The 23,835-nt window shown below is 39.2% G+C and overlaps 2 protein-coding genes across 2 annotated transcripts in view; one reads left to right on the top strand and one right to left on the bottom strand.

The window, feature by feature from the left end:
* The first annotated feature begins 1,617 nt into the window (after positions 1-1,617).
* capza1b (capping actin protein of muscle Z-line subunit alpha 1b) lies at positions 1,618-8,770 on the top strand. Its single transcript, XM_026921719.3, has 10 exons — positions 1,618-1,760; positions 4,983-5,046; positions 5,331-5,382; positions 5,470-5,533; positions 6,961-7,167; positions 7,445-7,524; positions 7,740-7,818; positions 8,097-8,168; positions 8,295-8,357; positions 8,486-8,770. The coding sequence occupies exons 1-10, from the start codon at positions 1,722-1,724 to the stop codon at positions 8,624-8,626; spliced, it is 861 nt and encodes a 286-aa protein (XP_026777520.1). The 5' UTR covers positions 1,618-1,721; the 3' UTR covers positions 8,627-8,770.
* Positions 8,771-9,166: 396 nt separating this feature from the next.
* Positions 9,167-23,835, bottom strand: part of cttnbp2nlb (CTTNBP2 N-terminal like b) — a 35,344-nt gene continuing 20,675 nt past the window's right edge. The window contains exons 3-5 of the mRNA XM_026922828.3: positions 19,827-20,081; positions 17,439-17,546; positions 9,167-15,583 (exon numbers count right to left, since the gene is read on the bottom strand). Of these exons, the coding sequence (XP_026778629.1) occupies positions 14,291-15,583; positions 17,439-17,546; positions 19,827-20,081 (1,656 nt within the window). The 3' untranslated portion in view covers positions 9,167-14,290. The remainder of the gene's footprint in view (positions 15,584-17,438; positions 17,547-19,826; positions 20,082-23,835) is intronic.

Here is a 23,835-nt window from a genome sequence, read left to right as displayed (position 1 = left end):
TAATAATGTTTGTTTTAACTGTTTAATTGTTTTCATTTTTTCTTCAAGGTTATTTTTATTTTTCTGTTATTGTTGATTTTTGTTTTAGTATCCTTGTATTATAGTGTTGCTGCACAGTCCTTTGGTCTACTTTGTAGTGGAAAGGGCTCTATAAATAAAGTAGACTTGAGACTTGACTTGACTTGAATAATAATAATGAGCCCCACAAAATAGAATTCAAAGGAATGCATACAAGCATTGAATTTCCTATTGAATTTTGACCGCTCACAGCAGTTCTTGCCTTAAATTAGATTTAATAAAGAATATACTTTTTGACTGTTTTAATCCAAGAATGAAGATCATTCTAATAAATTAACCAGAGCATGAGTTTGATAATATTGATAACTGCTGATTGAGACTCAACTGCTATAATATATAGGTCATGTTGTAACAGGTTTTCAGTATAAAAAATGCAATGAAATGAACATGGAATTGTGTTTTGTAGATATATTACACTATTATTCTGTATTATAGTGGTGCATTTTTCTTTCCCACTGAAACAAAAAAAAAAAACTTTTGCACTCAACTGTAAATTATGACAGTAGCTTGTCTCATAACAATAAATTTGTCGAGTTTAAAGCGCTACAACATCTGACTTAAGTCAGAAATAATAATAATTTGTCCAAAAAAAGAGAGGCATAAAACTGAGGTGTGTATAATAAAGGCAGAGGTTCTTTTTTATACTACTGTTAACTAGAATTTCAAATAAACAAGAACGTAAATAAATAAGAACGTAAATAAATACATGTAACAGAGTATAGCTGTTTTCAGGGGGTAGGTAGAGAATATCAACTGGAATGGTTAATAAATAATGTATAAAAAACGATGGGGCGTGCTATTGTAGGAAAACAATCAGTGACAAGGGTGGTCTGATGTGGCCTGACATGAAGTGGAGTTACTATTGATTATTTTCCAATAACAGCATAACCTGAGGTGATTTATTCCTTTTATACCACAGCTATTTGCCGATTTATTCACTTTTTCTTTTATTACTGAAAGATATTTACTTTTTATCCATTTATAGTTACATTTAATGTTGTGGAATGTCCACAAGACAAGTATCTGTTATCACTTATGCTGTAGCAGATATAAGCATTCTTCCTTCAACAGCTTCTCTTTTCTTTCTTCTCTTTATTATTAGGCTTAGATTGCTTGTGGCACGTCTGTCATACAAGTCCCTGTGAACGAGTTGTTACTCTAGAAATGATAACCATATTAACATACACCTGTGCTGTGAATTACAGCCGGAACTATTGGCAGAGCGGCCCATCTAAGACATCAATCATCATCTTTTGACCAATCAGATTGGAGAATTTCACCGCGCTGCGTGCTGTTAAGGATGTGATTAGCTCAATTTTAGCTCAATGTTGTTTTGAGTTTTTTAAGCGTTGGGAAAGATGTATTTTATTTATAAACCTGGACCTTCTTGACAGGATCTTTCACTCACATGAAATAACTTTAGAGTAGGGAACGTTACACCGAAGAGCACCGAATAATTATATTGTATATAATCACTCCATCATTTTAGTTTCATTTTAACCGACGACTCTGACAGTAATGAGCTCCACTGCCTCGCTAGCCGCTCTGGACCAATCAGATTCTCCTGACCTATTATGGTAATGGCCGTGACAGGCTGCTACCCAGGATGCATTGCGTTTTGAGGCTGGTCTGCTAGAGCTAAGATGACCGACTTTGAGGAACCGCTCTCCGACGAGGAGAAGGTAAACGCTTTTTCTTTAATTTAACGTATTTCTAAAGGAATAGAAAGTAGTATACGACATATTCTGCAGCTACTAAAGCGATATCTAACAACTCGTGTTGATTATGGTGATGTTTTGACAGAATTCTGGCCGTGTTTAGCCGGCTAGCGCTTTAGTTAGCTTGCTTAGCTTACACAGGAAGCTGCACAGTAGCTGCCCGTTTAGGGAATGCCCAGCCTAGCAGTAAACAGTCCGTGTTTTGCTAACGAAGCAGTTATTCATCTTTATTTAGAAACTGATTTTATATGGCAGTTGTTTGAGCTGATATATGCGCCAGTGGATGTGGCTGCATATCTTTTTGTTTATGCACCGAGTGTTCCGGAATGGCTGCTTTGATTGAACGCGTCTGAGCTGAAGTTGTTAGCCGGGCGTTAGCTCGCTTAACTTGTCAAAATGACTAACTGTACAGGAAGTAGCGTCGAGTCGCTAGCTAGCTAGCTGCCATAAATAGCCCTCTCTATTCTCACTCTACTGTAGGGTTTGATTTCGCTGAGAAACTAGTTACAAACATGGAGTGCGTGTAACTTTAATATACAGCCCACCCAGTGACGGAGAATTATTCATGTTTTACCTTAAAAAAACTACATTACTTTTACATTGTGAATAAGTTTACTTTGACTTCGCCAACTTGTGAGTTACTTCGCCAGCTTAGACAAATAATAGTATAGTGTTGTTTGGTTTGTCATGGCGTCTGAAGACTTGCATTCAGTCATTAGCAGGATGTTTCTAGGAAGTAACACAAGGCTTAAACGCATAGTCTGTGTTATAAGTTTCCTGATCATAGATTTCCTTTAAAAAAAAAAAGCTTCTGGATTAGTGCTCAGATATCATCACACTTTTGTCAAAAGTCCCTGCCACTGTATACCAAAACCCTTAACTTTCAAATATTTGAATTCTATCTTTTCTTATATGTAATTAATGTTGTTGTTATTTTTTAAATTGATTAATTAATGTATATATTAATTTATTTATTTTTTATTGAGAGGCAGTATTAGCTTACAGGTCGAGTTTCCGGGTGTATGAAGCCAGAAAACCACAAACACCTGGCTTTGTGTATAAATGTGTAAATATATGTTGATGAAATATTTTGTTTAATAGTTTTTATTATGAATGCATTTATTGAGCTCTAACTCTTCAGATTAATCGAAACATGTTACTGCTTGGATTTATTCTTTCTCAGTTGTAAGTCACTTTAGATAAAAGTGTCTGTCAGATGAATACAGGGAACACAAATGTAATAATAATGAAATGTGCCATTATCACTGTGATTATTATTATTATTATTATTATTATTATTATTAAGAGGCAGTGTTATCTTATGTATCAAGGTGATCATAATATTGTGAATTCAAAACCCAGACTTGGCAGAGAAAAGCTGCTAAGCTGTATACTTGTCTTGTTTATAAATGAGTGGATATTTGTTCATGTTAAATATGAAAGTTTCAGGTAGTGATATCAAAACATGTATATGTTGGAAATATTTGTTGTTTAATATTTGCCTGGTGCCAAACTAATGTATGGATTAATGGGCTTGAATTGCTGAATATATGCATTAAGACCTCGTAGTTGCCGGGATGTCTGGTGCAGTCCGTCTTTATCTCCACAGAGGCATGAAACACAAGCTTACATCTTGAGCCACCAGATTTCACAGATTTCAATATGTTACACAGAGAAACCTGTTTTTACACCAGTTCACCTTTTGTTCCTTCCTGTTTACATATGATCAATATGGGGTTAATCAGCAGCTTGACTGTGGTCTGTTGTGTGTTTCAGTTAGGCTATAGTCTCAGTCCTTCTTTGTTCATCTGTAGATTGGAGAGAGGAAGTGCTACTGTACCTTTTATAGTTCTCACTTCATAGTTGAATAGAAATCTGTTCAGCTCCTTGGTTAGTACTGAGTGCAGAGAAGCCTGAGAACGAGCGGTAATATGAGTCTTGAAAGTTAAATGCCTTTGGGCTGTTACTCTGTGTGGACATATCACTGATTTTGGACGTGGGTGTCTGTTTTACTAATCCCAAATATACATCTCCCTCGTCCTCAGTATGCATGCGTGCTCTTTGAAATACTCGTAATATGTGCATGAAGTGGGTAATTTTACAGACGTGTTTTATGAAATTATGTCAGACAGAAGACAAAGACCCTTATAATGTCAAGCAAGTCATGTTCATGTACATACATAGAAATAAAGGGCCCCACCTTGTTTAATTTCTAAAGATTATTACTTTACTTTATAAGTAAATAAGTTATGGTTTTCCAGGAGATTAGAATTTCAAATAGAATGCTAGAGAAGCCCAGTCCTCTTTTTTTCCCCTTTTGATTATTTTGAGTCCAGTATTCTCCTAATTTCTCAGTGTTCTGCCATTTCCTCTTTGTTCGTCTCACTGGTTTGGGACACAGCGCACTGTTGCACTCACTTCCTCACATGTATGAAAATGACATATTTTTTATGAATCGTCCGACAGACAGCATCTAGACACCTAAAAAAAAAATTAAAGACTAAGGTTTTGTCCACACTAACATGGGTAATTGTGAAAATGCTGGTTTTGTGCTTTAGCCACAGTAGTGTTTTCAGTCCATTTCTCGATGAAACAAGAAATGATCGAAAGCTACATCCTGGACATGCATGCGGGGTGTCTGACCCATGACCTTTTCTGTCATTTTTGTCATTCTGTTTCGACAGCATGAACATAAAACACTTTCTTGCATGCCCAAGCATCGCTAGTGTAATGCACAGAGCAGTCAGGCAGGAAATTAAAATATCTAACATAGAAAACAGTGCTGCTGTGGATTCCACCATTTAGGAATTCTGGTCATGACAAGCATGTGGCAGCATTTTCAAAAGTCTTTACCCTAATTGATACTACAATGCAATGGCATTTTCAGATTTATCCACGTTGGTGATGCATATTTGGTGATCTAAAACACTGTTTACTGTGGATGGAACAACAAAATCGACAGTGTTTATGTGGACTAGACCTCAGTGGCATCTGCTACGTTTCAGGAAGAGCATAATGCCTTTGTTTCTCCATGAGATTCCAGCAAATTCTGTTTAACTATACACACCCATGGGACATGAACAGTGTGACTGTAGAGTAACTGTTCTTGGGGAGTCATTGCTATAAGAAAGTTTTATGCAATATTTCACATATTATCTCTGCTTTTTGTATTATTTCTGCTTTCAGGTCCGCATAGCAGCTAACTTTGTTACCCATGCTCCACCTGGCGAGTTCAATGAAGTCTTCAATGGTAAGTCTCCCACTGATGTAGTGCCAGAGGGTGTTATTCAATGGGATAATGGACAATGCAGTTGTTACAAATAACCTTAGGATCCACTTGTCATGAGTATCCTATAGAAAGATCTGTACACCCTGAAGGTGTCCTGACACACATCTTTGACATTAGTGGAACATCAGCTTACTTTTTTGCCTAGGTTTAATCTTACTTTGAGATATTTGCATGGGTGTGCCTGTTTGACTGTAACAGGCTGTAATTGGCTTTTGTTAAGAAAATATTGTATTTTTTCTTTATAGATGTGCGGCTTCTCCTCAACAATGACAACCTCCTCAGGGAGGGGGCAGCACAGTAAGTGTCTCGGTTCACGCCTAATATTACTCTTTGAGCCCAGGAATATTGCATCGTCTCATTTTCCTTTCTCTGCTTCTCTCACAGTGCTTTTGCCCAGTATAACATGGATCAATTTACCCCTGTAAAACTGGAAAATTCGGAGGAGTCGGTAAGAGTTGTTCATTATGCATTACACTACCAGTGTACCTACAATGGCAATGCACAAATTTCATATAAGTGCACCATGCTAGATTAGTTTTACCACATGATGTTTGGTAAAGAAAAGTCTTATAGGATTTAATGGGCTGATTTGGATATGTGTATAATTTCTCCAAATTACTGGAAAGCTCATTATGACACATCATAGCTCAGATATACATCTCAGCTTTACTGGCATGACACTAAATAACAATAACAGCACTGCAGAGTTCACATTTACTGACTGTAGCTCATCTGTTACTTTACACAGTTTTTCATCCTCCTATAACCAGCCCATCACCACAGCAAAATTGGGAACACCTTAATGTGCTGGGTTGAGGATAGTCTACCAACCAAAATATCTGGCCAACAGCAGTCCCTTGGTCAGAAATGGACCACAACGAAGGTTTAGAAATAACTAAGACTAGATATAGTCTCTTAACTGTACACCTACAAGGTAGACTAACAAGCTAGGTGATTGTACATCACAATAGTGCTGTTCCTGAAACCTGCTGTGCTGAAAATAGTCATCTACCCAAATAATATTTGGCCAGTGGTGATCATGTGATGGTCGCTTTCCATTGATTTATGGGGTGACATCTACTGCTATTCACAGTTTGAGCTACAGTCAGAAATTGTTTACTCCTATATGGTAGATATACCTGATAAAATGTGTATACTGGATGAAATGACAAACATGATTATATATAATCTGCTTGGCTCAATGTCGCATACTAATGTCTGTGTAGAACGGTTTCAGTAATGATTAAAATAGATATGTATTTATTTCACAACTTCACCTAGGATGTATGCCTCAGGACATAGTCCCTTCATTTAGGAGTATTCCATCTTCACTCAGCTCAGAAGCAGGTCATATGACACCGCGAGATGGAGCGCTGTGAATGTATTCATTTGCACAGGGATTTCCTTCTTTAAACTTCGTTTCATTCATTATTTACTATAGCCTTTAGTCTGCCTGTGGGGGTAATTTTGTATTTCTTCATCTAGCTATTACAAATTTATTTTTATTTTGTTCGTGAGAAGTTACTTTAATGTTTCTTTAAGAAGGTATTTTAATTACCCTTGTATGTTTAGAGAAATCCTTGTTTGCCTGTTTCACTAGTCCAGTTGAAGCTCATTATGCATCCATCACCATCTCATTGGTAGCCTGCTCTCAAGATTGTTATTTTCCATGAAACTTTAATCAGTCAGTCTATTATGTGGGAAATTGTCTTGTGCTATTATGTGGTATTAAAACCTGTACTGCAGGTTTTGTAGTAATGGTCAAGCTCAATCATTTATAGACTGACTTCCTCTTTCGCTATATGCTGGAGTCCTAAAAAAAATTGTATTTGTAGGTGGGTCATTTCTCATTTCCTCCTCTCCCACTGTGCATAGGTTCTGATTACAGAGCATGGGGATTTGGGTCAGGGACGCTTCTTTGACCCGCGAAGCCGCAGGTCGTTCCGTTTTGATCACCTGCGTAAGGAGGCTAGTGATCCGCAGCCCTACCAGGGTGAGACCGCGCTGCACTCCTGGAGAGACGCCTGCGACACTGCACTTAGTGCCTACGTCAAGGAGCATTACCCTACTGGAGTGTGCACGGTATGTGTGCACAAATACATGTGTACCATCAGTGTAAAGAATTTAATGTGTATATCTTGCCAATATACTGAGCATGTTTTTTTTTTTTTTTTTTTTTTTTTTTTTTTTTTTTTTTTTTTTGGTCTTTTAGGCATGCTTTATATTTGTATTAAACATCATATGATCATTTATTTATTTATATTTTTGGATCCTGAAAAATTATTTTGGTTGCAGAAATGAGAACTTCAGTATCCTTATTTACTGGTCATTATGTTTTTAATCTACTGGTTTTGAACAGGTATATGGAAAAACAGTGGACGGTCAGAAAACCATTATTGCCTGCATCGAGGGACATCAGTTTCAGCCTAAAAACTTCTGGTGAGGAATGTAGCCAAAGTTCTATGCTTGTATATATCAAATTGGCTGTTTGCCATTGTTTACAAGCCTGGATTCAGTTTACTGCAGGAATTGTATTGTGTTGTGCTTCTAATTTGGTCAGAACAAATATCCCATTGCCGACATCTTTATTTTGATTTCCATGGCCTCTGTGTGTGTTTGTCTGTTTGCGTGCGCGTGCACGAACGTGCGCGTAGGAATGGGCGCTGCAGGTCAGAATGGAAGTTCACCATCAACCAGCCTTCCTCTCAGGTGGTGGGGGTGCTGAAAATCCAGGTGAGAATTACAGGTCATATACAGGTCACTGTTCTGTGAAATGAGGAGCACTTTTTAATTTTTTTCCCCCAGCCCAGATAAGAGAATGATGTGAATTTACTTGTTTCAGAGCATGACTTAATCTTAAATCAGTTGTCTTTACTCTTTAGTTGGCGTGATGTTTATCATCTGATATTTTAATTAATCTGTGTATTGTCAACTTTCCTGAAATGAACTCTTGGATTTTGATTGCACTTGATGGTGTGTGCATTTCTTCATTGCTGTCTGTGCTGTGACAGGTGCATTATTATGAGGATGGCAATGTGCAACTGGTCAGTCATAAAGAGGTGGAGGAGTCCATCAGAGTTACTGTGAGTAAACACACATACCCCGTACACTTCTGGTCTGGGTTTCACCAGTATTTCTGCTGTCAGATCCATAGACATGTGTGGTATGTATGGTATGAGGCATTGTTTTGTTTCTTTTCTTACCTCCAGGATGAAGAGTCAACCGCCAAGGAATTTGTAAAAATCATTGAAAATGCAGAGAATGATTACCAGGTAAAGGCTTTTGCTGACTTTTTTTTTTTTTGGCAAATAGAACCATCAGATTTGCCAGTGATGGCATTTAGTAGGTAGTAACTTCAACATATACATCAGATAAGTGACACTTGACCTTTTCACCATAGACGGCCATCAGTGAGAACTACCAGACAATGTCGGACACGACCTTCAAAGCTCTGCGCAGGCAGCTCCCCGTCACCCGCACCAAGATCGACTGGAACAAGATTCTCAGCTACAAGATCGGCAAGGAGATGCAGAATGCCTAGAACGTGCCTGGTTCCAGCTCTCTTCCTCTCTCAATGCAGAACCGGTCAAAAAGAAAACCACATGCTGTTTGCTAACCAGAGGGAGACCCCCCCCACCCCTGAAAAAAATGAAAACATTTAAAACAACAAAAAAAAAAAACAAAACCAAATAAGTCAAGGAACTTGCTCTATCAATGTTACTAAGAGGATGTGATTCCATTCAATTTCGGGTTTGTAAAAGGACTCAGCTATTGGAGGAGGGTCGGACATGAGCTTAGAGGGAGTCTGGATCTAAATTACTGGCACATCCGATGCCATTATTGCATTTATGTGAATTCATCTGACCCGTCTATCCAAAATTCTTTTGAAAGGGTGTACAGTGTAGTTTTTTTTTTTTTTTTTTGGTGTCGTGAGCTGCGATGGTTTGGAATGTTTGTAAGTATGGTTTAATTGTCCTTAAGAGAAGCAGAGATCTGCTGTCTGTCTCGCTCAGTAACTACTGACTGCAGTACAATACTCAGAACAAACCTCCTCTTCTATCATTGTCAGAGTGTATAAGAAGGGAAGGCTTGTGTCTGAGTGTTGGAATTGGTCTTTGTCTTAATGCCTACTCTTAGTACCTCCTTCCACCTGTAACTTAAACCCTCCCCAAAAAAAAAAAAAAGACAACATTCAAAATATGAATTCCAAAATCAATAAAAGAAAAGAAGCCAGTAGTCCTCTTTCCCATGGCAGAGAAATCCCTGTTAATTCTGAGTTTCATATTTATACATACAGATGTTATATTTTACTAAGCAGTCCTTAAAACCCACGCTAGCACTCTTTTGTTGTAGGCATCCTGCGCGCTTTGGGGTGTCCAGAATTGAACGAGTCTTACAATGCAAACAGCAAATCGGAGTTGTTCTATGCACTCTGCTGTCCTGAAGCGTACGGGGGCGTCATCAGTGTTGCTGTCGCATGTTCATGTCATGGTACTGTTCGGTGCTTCATCACTGTAAAATTCACCCTGAACACGGAAGCATTGTCACACTGTATAATATCACTTTCACATCACCTCTGTCTCTCTCTGTCCTGTAACAAAGCTCTTATGCTGATTTTAGCAAAGTCTATGCTACTCACAGGTAATAAAGAATTGGCACCAAGCTGATGACTGAAACTGTCTGGAATGTTTTTCCTCTTTCAGGGGTCTGTTTATAGCTCTTTGACTCAGCGGAGACTGGCTTTAGTGCACTTATTCAGTGTAATAACCTAGACTTGATTGGACCGCTTTAACATGCTGAAGTGACTTCATACTGTAGTAAACCCTGATAGTCCTCTAAAGGTAAGTCTCCAAAGGTACATAAGGATTTCCAGGACCCAACAACAAGGTAACAATGTTGTGCCTTTCCCTTGATGTGAATTAAGACTAGAACTAAAACTCTAGTAAATTTAGGCAAGGGCAGATTAAAAAAGTTCATTTTAAAGAGTAAATGCAGGGCAGCACAACATTGCAGAGGGTAGCATTGGTTCTATCCTGAGACTGGAGTTGGGATTGTAGATGTGTAGTGCAACAGTGGGTTCTGCCAGCAAAGATTAAGCTTTGGTCTTAATTAAATCACCCAGTTGCCTTAAATCATCCAATAAACTGGTTCTAGTTTTTCAGTAAGTTTAACTTAACTTGTCTTAACAAGTAACAAGTCTTAAACCTGTTACTCTGTTACCTGAAACTTGTTTAAAACGTAGTTAATCTCAATCTTGCATCTGAGGTGGCTTAAATTCTCAAAATAGCAGCATATATAAGATGGATCAGAAAATAAAAGATTCCTTGAAAGTTTTTATGCCAATTTTCAATCACAAAAGAAAAAAAAATACTGATAATTTATCTTGAGAGTAACGCTATTGCTATTTTTCCTTCACTGACCAATCCATCAAAGTGGATGATCAGGTGATGCATTACAAAATAAAAACTTAAAAGCTCTAAACTTTAATTTAGTTTAATCTAGACAATAAAGCATTAACGCATCCCAATGCATTTTCAGATATCTTTGACAGTTTCAAGCTACAGCTAATATTTTGTAATTTTGATAAAACTCAGTGTTGTGTTCCTGACTCTGGTATACTGTCTGTGTGAACCTTCACATTGTCCCTGTGTCCACATGGGCTTCCTCAGGGTCCTCCTGTTTCCTCCCAGCTCCCCAAAAAATGCCAGTATGTGGATTGATTACTCCTTACTTTCAAATCTAGGGAATGTGTGTGTGTGTGTGTGTGTGTGTGTTTGGCATATTATCATGGAGTAGAATCTTGTCTTGCACACAGTGTTCTTGGGATAGGCTCAGGATCCACAGCAGCCCTTACCAGGATAAAGTGGTGCCTAAAGATGAATGAAGATTAAATGGAAAAACCATGACACGTTTACAAACAATATTATGTAAGTTGAGCTCCAAAAGATTTTATTTTCCCATTCATTTAAAAAAAAAAAAAAAAAAGTTTTTGCAGTGTGGAGCAATTCTTGTTAAGAACACCAGGTAAAATGCATATTCATTATCTTCAAGACGAACAGTTTCATTTAAAAAAAAGTCACAAAAAATTACAGTAGTACAAGCCCAGGTTTGTGCTGGACAAAAAAAATACAGTAAAGGCTTTGTGAGGTATCAGACCAGAAGGAAAGTTGGAGTTAAACATAAATCCTTATAAGAAGATAACGAAAACCGTGTGAGTACTGCCCACAGGTTAGACTTCAGACTGAGGAGTTGGTGTTTCACACTTCAATTTGTGTGCAATTTAAGTGTCGTTTGACAAGAAAAGTGAAAGGATTAAGTAGGCTGACTATTTGCAAGGATGGTAAAACTAGAAACATATGAAATATCCATATACAACAACAATCCACTGAGTGACAGTTTATTTTTTTAAAGCCTCTTCATATCTATTAGACAGCCCTAGAGATTAAAATCATCAGACCCCTTCCTCTCTAACCCATTTGTGCTTTTATTTATCTAATGAGCAACTTTCATTCCTAGTATGCTATTTCTAGCATCTTGGACAAACTACTACAGTTACGTACAATTCTTTATGAAGTTGCCATATAATGTGAATCAAATTGTGTACACATGAGGCAAAATTCCTGTTGCATTTTTACATGAGCACATAGAAAAAGAAAGCATGCAGGAAAGTCTGGTGTCATTTATTTCTTAATGATTTTTCAGATGATTATATAATGTTTCAAATCACATGCTAGATTTACCTACACTGAGCATTTACTACCCACCTGGCTGACTATTTCAAGCTACATATTTGGAGGGAATATTTTTCTAGAAGTCTGCTCTTGACCACTCCTTACAGATTGAAGTGGAAAAATGCAGTGTTACTTCACATGATGTTCCACACTAATGGAAAAAAGTCTAATGTTAAATGGAGTGAGAGCTTTTCTCATCACTGACACTAGAGGGTGATGTTTGCTCATTTCTCCTTTCCAACATGCCAGTCAACTCATTAGTTAACTAATCAGTTTTAGTATTTATGTTGTCTCCCTTCTGTGCTTAGAACAGAAACAGATGTGCTCCTGTCTCTGCAGACTGTTCTCTGCTTACTGCTTACAAGAACATGCTCTTTAAGCTTTTTCATTAGGATAGTTTCCATTACACAGATTAAATTTAGTCTAGCAAAGATTAAGCTTTCATCTGAATTAAATCACCTACTCACCTTAACCCATCCAATAAACTGGCTCTAGTTTTTCAGTAAGTAAGTTTAACTTTTATCCTGTTACTCTATTACCTGAAACTCATTAAAAAATCAGTTAATTTCAATCTTGCATCTGACGTGCTTTAAATTCCCAAAACAGCAGCATTTGTAAGATGAATCATAAAATAAAAGGTTAACAGCTTTTATGCCAATTTTCCATCAAAATAGAAGAAAAAATTCACAATAACTTATCTTAAGAGTAATGTTGTTGCTAAACATCATCACGGCCCAACTTTAGGCACTAAAGAAGTCCAAATACACAGTGACAGGCAGCCAATCAGGGGAGAGAGTCAATATAGTCAATAGGGACAAGAGACTCAGACTGATTCAGGAACTGTAGCTTTTTTCTCTTGCTGAACAGGTAAGGCATTTATTTGTTAATTTAGTGGGAAGCTAGTGTTATAATGTTCACTTGATTGATCCTATCTGGATTTGTGGAATCAGTATTACAGTGAAGTTATTTTAGCTGATGAGATAAAGATAGCCATCAAGTGGATAGATATGTAACTACTTGTGTTTGGTGTATTTGTGTATTTTGATACTTTAAGCTGTTAAATATATATCAATGCATGTATTTTAGCAACCAGACAACATTTTTAAGTTTTAAAGTTTTGCTCTTTATACTTTATTCTAGCTAGCTAGCTAGCTTACTACCCTTAGCCCCAGAGATTCACACAGCCTTGTGGAAAGCTCCTGTCATAGCTCTGACGTTACAGCGGTGCGACTCTTTTCTCTTCAAGTAAAACTTATTTTATCTAGCTGACTAACATTAAGTTATTAGTTCGTTCAGCTGTAGCTTATTTGCTGTTTACGAACTTGCAGAAGACAATTACGCGGCAACAAATTGACGTGCAGACTGCTCCTAGACCAGAACTGTGATCGTAATGTTCCTGCGCATATTAAAGTTTTTATTCTTATTTTTCTAATACCTTAACAGCAGCAGATAACTACATCCTCACAGCCATGAACACTTGGGCCAAGTCTCAAACCGTGTACTACTGTAGTAAATGGTATGTCAAACACACCATTCGAGTCCTTTACTATCTTGAATTCTCTGAATGTGTTTTAATGTTATGAAATATTCGTCCACATGTAGCTTGCAAAATCATTTTTCTTCCCAAAAACAGTGAAAGCAGGAGGGTTTAATATAGCCAAAGTGCAATTTGTTCTACTACTTGGAAATAGTTTTCATAGTATATATCATTTATTTTGATACATAAAACTAATGTGATCTTTTCATGTTTATTCTAACTATTGGTTGGTCACCTGAGAATGCATCATTAATTATTGCTGTTTAATTTAAAGTCAGTTTTTTTTTTAACATTTATAACACTTCTTCCTTTTTCCACTTAGAATATGCGTGGTATGAGAGGAACATGATAGGGATAAATAAAATATCTCAATATACAAGATGTTAATATAATAATGTATTAATTAAAAAAAAGGAAATTTAAATAAATGTTGTCTTCCTTGTGTAGTGTCCACAGTAGAATGAAGAGCCCATGTCCACTGCTCTGCTTCTCAGTTGCAAAGATCTTTTTTTATGTGTGGATTTGGAGAGTAAAGGAATACAGGAGTGCAAGTGTGAGTGCTTTGAGTGTTTAGAGTGCTCTGTAATCTGTTAGAGAAGGGATAATAGTGGAGCCAAGAGAGGCTGCGTATGGATTAGGCCCTTTAATTTGAGCTATTTGTGGATTTGGCCTGTGGTTAGCTGGATTTGGATAGTTTGGTGAGCTCCACTGTTCCAACACTCAAAAAAAAAATCAGTGTTTGATTTGACTCATTAGTTAATCTGCAGGTTTGGTATGTGCGAGTTGTTTTCTGTTATATTCTTTTTGTTCTGCTTAGTGCTTCAAGCCTTTTCAGACTTCACTGAAGCACACAGTTTCCAGAACCCTAGTTTTCTATTAAGCCTAGTGCTAAATTTAAAAGGACATTAAGTGGTGAAGCCTTGGCTTTTGTTAGTGGTTAGCTGGATTTGGACATGAGCAGGTCGAGCTCTTTAGCGCCCTCCTGTGTGCTGCTGATGCCACAGCTATTCGAGAGCTCGGGGAAGTGAGAAGAGCGAGGCGAGGATGCAGATACGGGTGACCCTGGATTCTGGTTTGTGCCAGGCTTCTTTTGGGCTACCGGGGCTGCAAAGCTTCTCTCCCCCCGGGGGGTTATGGGTGAGCGGATGCCAGGTGACAGAGTGCACGGCCCTTTGCTAGTGGGTGAGGAAGCTGTTGCAAGTGTACGGTAATCAGTGCCAAACGGTGAACTGTTAGGAGCGGGTGATTTGCCTGCTGCCTGTTGGCTGGTGAAGCGCGACAGCACCTGTGTGACAGTGTTGCGAGCCATCTGCTTGGCAGTGGAGTTCTCGGACAGAGGAGGCACTGGTGTAGAGGTGGGAGAAAGCTCGCGAGGCGACAGGGGCATCGCTCCACCTTGCTCAGCCTGCTGTTGGAACTTGTGTCTGGCGGCTTGGAAGCGCTGGTTCACGCTCGCCTGGTAAGATGATGGGTATGTGGGGCTGCAGGTGCCCAATGACGCCAAGCGCTTGGCCAGTACGGGCGAGGAGCACGGCGAGGAGGACAGTGATGAGCAGGCCGTGCTGCTGGGAGAAAGAGACTGAAGCGCATGCACAGGTGAGCTCAGAGCTCCTCCATTCTCTACCCCTCCGTTTTCAGTGCTTTTCTCTTCTGAAGACTCGCTCTCTTTACGCAGTTGATGCCCGTTGAGTCTGAGCCGTTGAGATTTTTCAGTGCTGACCACTTTCCCATCTGGCTCAGTCTGGCAGGCTGCAGAAGCTGATGCTGCGTTAGGCTGCTTTTCTGCGGCTTTCTTTTCCTCCTCCACTTTTTCCCTCCATCTTTCCTCCTTCTCCTTCATATCCTCCAGCTCTTTCCTGAGGTGCTCGATCAGCTCCTGCAGCTCTCTGCTGTGGCTTTCCTCCTTGCGCAGCTTCGCTCTCATCTGCTCACGCTCCGTGTCGAACTCGGCCAGCTGGTGCTCGACTCTGGCCTCCGTCTGCAGGGCATGTGTCTTCTCCTGCTTCAGCTCTGCTTGCAGACTCTGCGTGGCACTGCGTTCCTGCTCCAGCTGCCTGCACAGCTGGGCAACACGCTCACTCTCTTCCTGAGCTTGGGCACTGGCACGCTGGCACTCCTTGGCCAGGTTAGAAGAGAGCTGCTGCTGCTGTGCCTGGTTCTCCTCCACCTGGGTGGAAAGCGAGTGACATTCGCGCTCAAGACGCTCGGCCCTCGCCCTCTCCAGCTCCAACTGCACAGAGACAAGAAACAACAGTGATCAGCAGGAAGGAATGAATGAGTCGCCTGACCAAAGGGCATTTTCCTGCCTCTTCTCTCCCATTTTCTTGCCCCTTTTTCAAATGCTCTTGCCCCTGTCTACCTGAGTGATATAATCTAGAACACCTGGGTCATGTGACATCAACTTGCTGAAGTGTGGGTAATTTTCCCTGTTTTTGACAACCTTTAAAAAGTCTGTTTCTATAAGAAAACCATGAGTTTTGCTGGAGGTAGAGCTTGAGTGAGAAACATAATGCACTTAATGCATTTTGTATTGAGGAAAACTTAAAAAAAAACAGTTTGAGCCACATAATAATGTTTAATCCTAACTTTCACAGAAATTTAACTTGCCACTGAAAAATGATTGTTGTTAAGTATAAATAAAAAAAAAACCCTGTGAAGCAAACCAATTAGACTTTATTAAAGTAACTATATAATCATAATTATACTAAAGGGTGTCCCAAAAGTCCCCATACATAGACGTAATTCACAGTTTTTAGCAAATTGTTTATATATTTTTTCCAGATAGCCTTTACGAATGCCTTCGACAAAAGAAGAATGTATTGAAATCATTCTCTTGGCTGGATCAACAAGCTGTTGCAAAATTGCGATAGACTTTAACAGGAAACATGGCAAGCACATCACACACGACACTGTTGCCAAATTGGGAGCCAAAGTTGGGAGAGATGAGTCTGTGTGTGTTTACAAAGAAATGGCAATCATATAGAGGATGTTTTAAATAAAGTTACATTTTGCTAAAAAGTGTTAATTTCCCCTATGTATGGAGACTTTGGGACACCCTGTATAATACGTATATCATTAAATACTACTACTACTAATAATAAATTACAAATGCCCTTATACAGTATGGGCATGTTTAGGGCATTTGTTCTGAGCACTGAACAGTGCTCTCTATGGAAACATGCCTGTAATATCTTCTTGCAACCACAAGGTGGACACAGAGTGCTGATTGTTTCTGGACATTCTGAATACTAACACCTGTGCTTGCTCTGATGCACATTAATATCTACCTACATGTTTTTATTACCATGTGTATTACTCTGGGAGTCCTTTTCTTTTTAATAGTATGCGCTCAGATAAAATCTTGATCTCTCTTGAATGTCTCTGATGCTGATTTTGGAAATACGAGACAGTGTTATAAGGGTGCTAGGAAAAAAGATCTGGCTACTGATGAATATAAGCTACTTTTATATATATATATATATATATATATATATATATATATATATATATATATATATATATATATATAATATATAGCATGATTTGTGTGTCTTGTGATGGACTTATTTGCTGTGTGTGTGTGTGTGTGTGTGTGTGTAATGGCTTCTCTCTGGGCAGGTCCGGAAGGCAGGAAAGAGCTCTTACGTAATATGGTATAGTCTGTCCTCTGACCTTATCACCCTTTCCTCTACCCATACTACACTCACTGCAGCAGCAGCAGCACACAGAACAATGGATTCTTTTCCTCTGTGGGTTTCCTATACAGCAATTCTGAACTCAGAGCCCCTACTGGTCACACACACACGCACACACACAGTCAAGAAGGGTCATTGTGTTATAGCTTTTTTCAGAAGCCTGTCTGTATTTCACCCATGTACAAAGCGCAGATCAGCACCACAGCTGATACACCTACTGCTGTCCTCCTGACCCAGGCTATAACCTAGCGTGCTAGTCACAAGATAGGCAGCAGGGATGTTCTGAATATGCAGCGTACTGCTAACAATGGCTCACGGCGCTATGAGTATATGGCTGTGTACAGGTGTGTGTGTGTGTTTGTTTGTGTTTTGGTGGCGCTGCTAGGTTACCTGCTGCAGTAGTCGCTCTCTTTCCTTTTCCAGCATGTATGTGACATCATCACCCTCAGCCGTGTCTTGGGCATGGCGCCGTTTCTCTTCCTCCAGGTCAGCAATAACCTACACGCACACATGCACACACTTTATAAGCATATGTAGATGTATGTAGGTTTGAGCTCTGACCAAAATAAAATATGCTTTTTCCAGGTACGGACTGAAGGAGAGGTGGATCCAGAGCATTTTTTACAATGGTTAGTTAATTCTGGAGTGCAAAGGTGTTGCTAAGAGTAATATGCATTACAAAATGTTACGCACTTTGTGGCCATGGGAAAAAAAAAAGTTTTGAAAACCCTTTCATCTTTGGCCTACTAGGGGTAAAAAAAGGTTTATACACAGATGATAGACAGATAGACTGTAGATAGAGTGGCACCAGTTAGAAATACAGTGGTATAATAAAGGCTAAGTGCTTCTCTCTCATTATTGATCTCAGTCTTAATTGCAGTGTATCTTAAAGCAAATAAGTCCCACCCAAGCATGTGTGTATGTGCAGTGGAGAAGTGTGTGTACGTACAGATGCATGTGTGTGCATGTTTATACTGATCATAACTTGTTCATCACCACTGCCTTCACTCTTCTGTCCTCTTCTCTCTCTCTCTCTCTCTTCCTCACACATACACACACACACATTCCTGTTCCTGCTAGACTGAGATCATACGGAAGTCCTGCTGTGCTCTTTGATGATCCATTCAGGCTGATCAGGTTTCAAACTAAAGTTTCTAAATCAAAGCCAGTTTAAAAAAAAAAAGAACCTTTTCATCTGAGAGAGAGAGAGAGAGAATGACTAGACAAGAAAAGATGACAAAACAAGGACAATAAACTGATGGACAGAATAAATTAACAAGGAGGCAACGTCTGTAGCCCAATGAACCTGCTTCTTTGTGTGCATTGGACATTACAAGAAGCTCTGTGTGAGACAATATACATAGATTCTCTCTCTCCCTCACATGCATACCCACACACCCACACACCCACACACCAACATGGAACCTGCGGCTTCATTGTGTGGAACTGAAATTTAAAACAGACAGGAACAACACACATGGATTTCCTCTCTCCTCTCTTGCTCTGTCACATGACACACATACACACACCCATGCACACACACACATATGCCATGTCTCTGACTCGCACTCATTCTCCTCACCCCAGGAGATCTATTGTTCCTTTTGAGGTCACAAGACTCATCTGAGACGGGAGGGTTAAGGCTTAATCACATATGCACACACACTCTCCTCAAATGAAATGACTGGAATTGCTCTTGTGTAATACTAAATGGACCGCAGCTTCAGACATCGCTTTGTCTCGCGCTTCTGTTCTGAATGCATATTTAACATATTTTCCCTTTTCTCTGAGCTTTTCTCATAGCTTCATGACTGGGATTTAGAATGCTGTTTGTTTTTGGTGTTACTCGTCTCTAGGACTAAAGCAGACAGGAGCCGATCATGGATAAAACTGCATGGGTGTACGCAAGTAAACACAAATTAATGCTTTGTACAGTCCCCATAAACAAATATAGACACCATGTACTCAGTCCTCTTTCGTACTAATGGTTCCTGTCTAAATCAGATAATAAAACATGACACATCATGGTTTGGTTACAAGTCCATACCCAGGACTGCCTGTATCCCGGATAGATATGTGTATCTCTTTCCCATTACATACAGTAATGTGAGCTGTGAAAGCAGGAAGAGTTTCTGGTGACTAGTAATGGTGGACATGTTCAGTAAAATACTTGAAAATGTGCAGATTTATTTTCTTTGACGCTAAATAGATACTCATAGGGTAAACATTTTAGCATGAGATGTTTTTAAAGGATTTAATTTTGACATTTTCTACTATATACACTTCTGAAAACTACAGGCTTTCCTGAACTGCTATATATTTCTCTTTTGCACATATCTCAATCAGAATTTCTGCTGGCTATATTAAATTTTTTTTTTTTATTTAAAATTTGGAATTCAGACATTACGACATTGCAGCTATCTCTACAGTGTCAATGTTGTATGTGCATTGAGTATGACCTGACAGTGTTTAAATCGGCTTATATCCCTTTCGCTATGGCACGTAACTAACAACTTGATCAACGTATAATGTTCACTGCATAAGAAAAGCACACTTATCTAGCAAAATAAAACTAAAATCATTACTACATTATTTGGTGAAATATATTTGTTTTGTTAAAGTGGGGATATCAAAATATGTTATAGACAAAAATCCCAATTTTGGTCAACATCAGAGTTGTTATAATTTGTCAGAATTCAGCTACAACTGACACATCTGATGCGTTTTCACAGATAGTGTAAATGGGAGAGCAACACACACACACACACAGTCTCTCACCCGTCTGTGTCTGCTCTCAGCCGCCGCTAGCTGTGCCATCATCTTCTCCTGCATGCGCTTGCAGTGGCTCATCACCAGCTTAAGGACAGCCAGTGGGCTTGGGTTGACCTGGCCTCTCCCACCATGAGCCCGAGCCTGAGTTTGACCCGGCTCGTGACCCTGCATTGCCTCGTTGTCTCTCTGAAGAGCCATGAAGGGGTCACTGAGATCATATCGCCCGTACCGCTCCTGCACAAACGCGTCTCGCTGCTGTGCCTGGGGTGGATATCAGAAGGTCAAAGGTCAGAGCACAGGTAAGGTGTTTTATTGGCATGCTGTCTTGTGATATATGGTAAGATGTTTTTAATGCATTTATAATGGAATGGATTTGGTTAAAAGCTGGCTGGCCCTAGATTCTCCAGAGGGGGTCTCATTAAATATTAATTATGGGGTGGTGTAATGTTAAAAACAAAAAAAATGCACTACTTAGGAAAGACATCTGTAAAAAAAAAAACATTAAAATAATAGTAAACAAGTGTGCCCTTATGTGTGAGCTCATTTATGTGTAACATATTTTAGAATTTCATATTTTTCATGAATGGTGTTAATAATTTTGGAGTTGACTGTACATGGATAATAAAGTTGTATGGTATGGAGAAAATAAATGCATATTGCTTGTTATTTGTCTATGTGATTGTGATAACCCTTGTAATTGACAAAATGACAAAAGGATCATATTACCATATTTTTTTCACAATATGTAACACGATATTTTGCTTTGCTAACAAAGTGCTGTCCAAGCCAATAGTGACACAAGAATTTCAACAATATATTTTTTATGAACTTTAAAAATAAATTATTTAAGATAGAACAATAAAAAAAGGTCCAATCAGCTATTTGTTACTTGTGTCGTAAAATTACTAACGATACCTCAGAACTATTGTTAAACAAATCGGCGCTGATAATTACACTTTTTTTTCTAGAAATTCAAACATGAACATCATCTGTAGCACGGATTTTCTGATTTTCTGCAGTGGTTTTTCTAGCATCTCTATCTTGCTGAACATTTGAATGTTGATCGATTTCATTCTACCCTGAAACAATTCTAAGGTGAAGCATCGCTTCATAAATGCCTTGTTCTCAGGAGACTTCTGTATATCCGACCCAATGCATTAAAGTAAAAGTACAGTTTTTCAATCAGCTTCTGCTCTTCCAGAATGATTATATAATGTATACAGGCATTTAAACTTTTAATCTGTTCTCAAGACTCTGCTCTTGTGGAAAGGTCTCTGTCTGTGAAGGCATACAGCTCATGAAAATAAATCAACCTGCCACGCAGGCATTTATCCAATTACAGCTCTTTCCTCAAATGGTTTTTGCAGTTGCAGAAGATGAATGTAGTGAGAGAATGTGGCATTTTTTTCACACTTGGGAGAATGTGTGGAATGTGTGAGCAACTGAGAGCTGCTTTAGTTGGACCTTGGACCACATTCAAAGCTTCACTCCCTACCAACTCCTCATCGAGTGTGCTTTTAAACGTTTTCATGCAGTGAGTGCAACCGGGGTCAGACTCTGATGTGGACCTGCTCTACCTCCTCACACAGCATCACAGCAGGTAATGAGGATGAGGGGGTGAAAGACATTAAAGAAAAGATGAAAAGCTGGAACAGGGAGAGAGGGAAAGAGCCGTGGGCTATGAGACCCAGTGAGACGGGGCAGCAGGATGGCCTTCCTCACGATGTCCATGCCAACATCAGCAGGGATCTCTGCTGTCATTTAACATAAACCAGGTGCTGAGGCACACACTGTACATCCAAATGGACCCATAGAGGGATAAACAGATGCAGCCTGGGCTTCATCAGGTCTTGTTTCACAAATAATACACCCCCCCCCCCCCCCCCCCCCCCCCCCCCCCCCCCCCCCCAACATTTTACACACACACACACACACACACATATACACAATGCCACCCTGCCCCCAAATCCCCAAACGCACACACTCTCCCACCAGGCCTCCATAGGCAGGTGTTAAACCTTCCCTTGGGGAGAGAGGGTCACCACCACAGAATGGAGTACAAAAGGAGCAGCTGGTGAGGTTGGAACGTGTGTGTGTGTGTGTGTGTGTGTGTGTTGCAAATGGGGACCAATTTGGCATGGCAACATGGGCCATCATTATTGAATGAATTGCCAGATGGAAACACACAGATGAGATGAATTACACACACACAGTCTTTATGATCCAACAGAGTGATATATTCAGTCCAATATAAAACCTTGCATTAAAGAATTGCCCAAATAACAATTTATTATTCATCCGAAGACTTCTGGTCTGGTGCAACGTGGCTATTTTTGTGCACAGAGTAACAAAATGCATCACTTTCAGGACAAAACCAGCTAGCCACCTTGGTGCATCTTGCCAACAACAACAAAACAAAACAAAAATTTCCAAACATAAGGTAAATACAACACATTACGTTAAGTAAGCATACATGGATACAGATACTGGGTATCGGTCTGATACCGTGCTCATTTACTTATATTTGTAAAAAGTATACCAACATCTGATACCACATGATACTATGTGATGTAAAGCTAGAGTCATGCTAATGCCTGGACGACACAAAATGACAGCGATCTGGACATATTTTATGATTAATAATGGTGATCAAAGCAAAGCAGAGGATATTCTTCTACTACAACATCTACTACAACATCTTCCTACAGCACAAGTAATCTGATAAAACATCTTAAACATAAAACTCGGCACAACGAGCTCACTGCGGTATACAGCAGCAATCAACACTGCAGCAAAATGCTTGCTAGGTGAGAACAAATGTCAACAGACTCACTAGGTGAGTGGAAATAACAGCTCTTACGCTACCCAGTATTGTGTTCTTGATGATCAGCCACTATGGGACACTATGGGATGGTTCTGATGCAATGAAAATAACAACGCACTTTATTTACAGCTGAACAGAAGCACATTTCTGAAGTGAAACTAAGCCTCCACCACTGCAACCCTACTCGATCCAGGATAACTAACGTACCTAGCTAATGCACTTAAAACGTAAACTAGCTAACGTTATAAAGAAAAAGCCTAGCAGCCTACGCACATGAACATGCACATGTACACTTTTCATGCCCACTATTTAAACTGGGGGAACATAAGCAGAGCTAAATAAAATGTTCTGTGATGATTTCTCTGATTGATTAGAACTAAGTAGATTAGATATCGATATCAGTATCGTATCAGTGAGTACAAAAAAAACGTACTTGTACTCAGTCTAGAAAATGATACTGATGCATGCCTAATTTTAATTAAATCATTAAAATTTCTTCATGTCATTATCGTGTATGCTAGCTGTGTATTTAAGAATTTACCCGTTACTGTCAACTGTTATTTATTTAACAGCAAAATGCACCCATTGTCAACAAAGAAGACATTGTGTCCTATGATGGGTTAACACGGTTTTGAAATTTGAATGGATAAATGCATGAGGTCTTAGTGTCAATGTTGAAAAATGATTTAAAATAAAGTTGAACAAAGTCTCTTTTTTTTTGAGCTGCAAGGGCTAAATAGCACCCCAATGGTGGAATCAGCCTGAGAACTGTATGAATGCAGGATTCCTGGAAGTCTGGAACAGGCTCTGGGACAGAAGCTGCTCCACATTCTGCATTTCAATACATGGAATGTATTGAGTACATGACTACAAATGGTCATATTACACAACAGCCATACTGGTGCACTATAAAGTCTAATGCTGTACATACTGTGTGTGTGTTGTCATGTTCAAGACTACAGCAGACCTTAGAGACATGTAAAATCTTCTTTTCCCCTACACGATTCCTCCTAATGAGATTCTTTCTCTCAGTTTGCTATGCTTGTTTACATCACGCAAGTAAGCAGACTGCACCTGTCTCTCTCTTTTTATCTGCTTCCCTTCATTCTCCTCTCCCGCTTCACATTTTCTCACTCTCTGTCTACACGAACTAAGAACGTCAACCTTTTCGTAGTTACGAGATTACAGGAC

This window comes from Pangasianodon hypophthalmus, chromosome 8 (assembly GCF_027358585.1).
Source record: "Pangasianodon hypophthalmus isolate fPanHyp1 chromosome 8, fPanHyp1.pri, whole genome shotgun sequence".
Lineage (NCBI taxonomy): Eukaryota > Metazoa > Chordata > Actinopteri > Siluriformes > Pangasiidae > Pangasianodon > Pangasianodon hypophthalmus.
The sequence above is the reverse complement of the archived record's forward strand: the minus strand, read 5'-3'. Positions and strand labels throughout refer to the sequence as shown.

Excerpts from the sequence above, each read along its gene's own strand:
- capza1b (XM_026921719.3), top strand. The coding sequence starts at position 1,722 with ATGACCGACTTTGAGGAACCGCTCTCCGACGAGGAGAAG. Across the intron at positions 7,168-7,444 it reads ACCCTACTGGAGTGTGCACG|GTATATGGAAAAACAGTGGA; the intron begins GTATGTGTGCAC and ends GGTTTTGAACAG. Across the intron at positions 7,525-7,739 it reads TTTCAGCCTAAAAACTTCTG|GAATGGGCGCTGCAGGTCAG; the intron begins GTGAGGAATGTA and ends ACGTGCGCGTAG.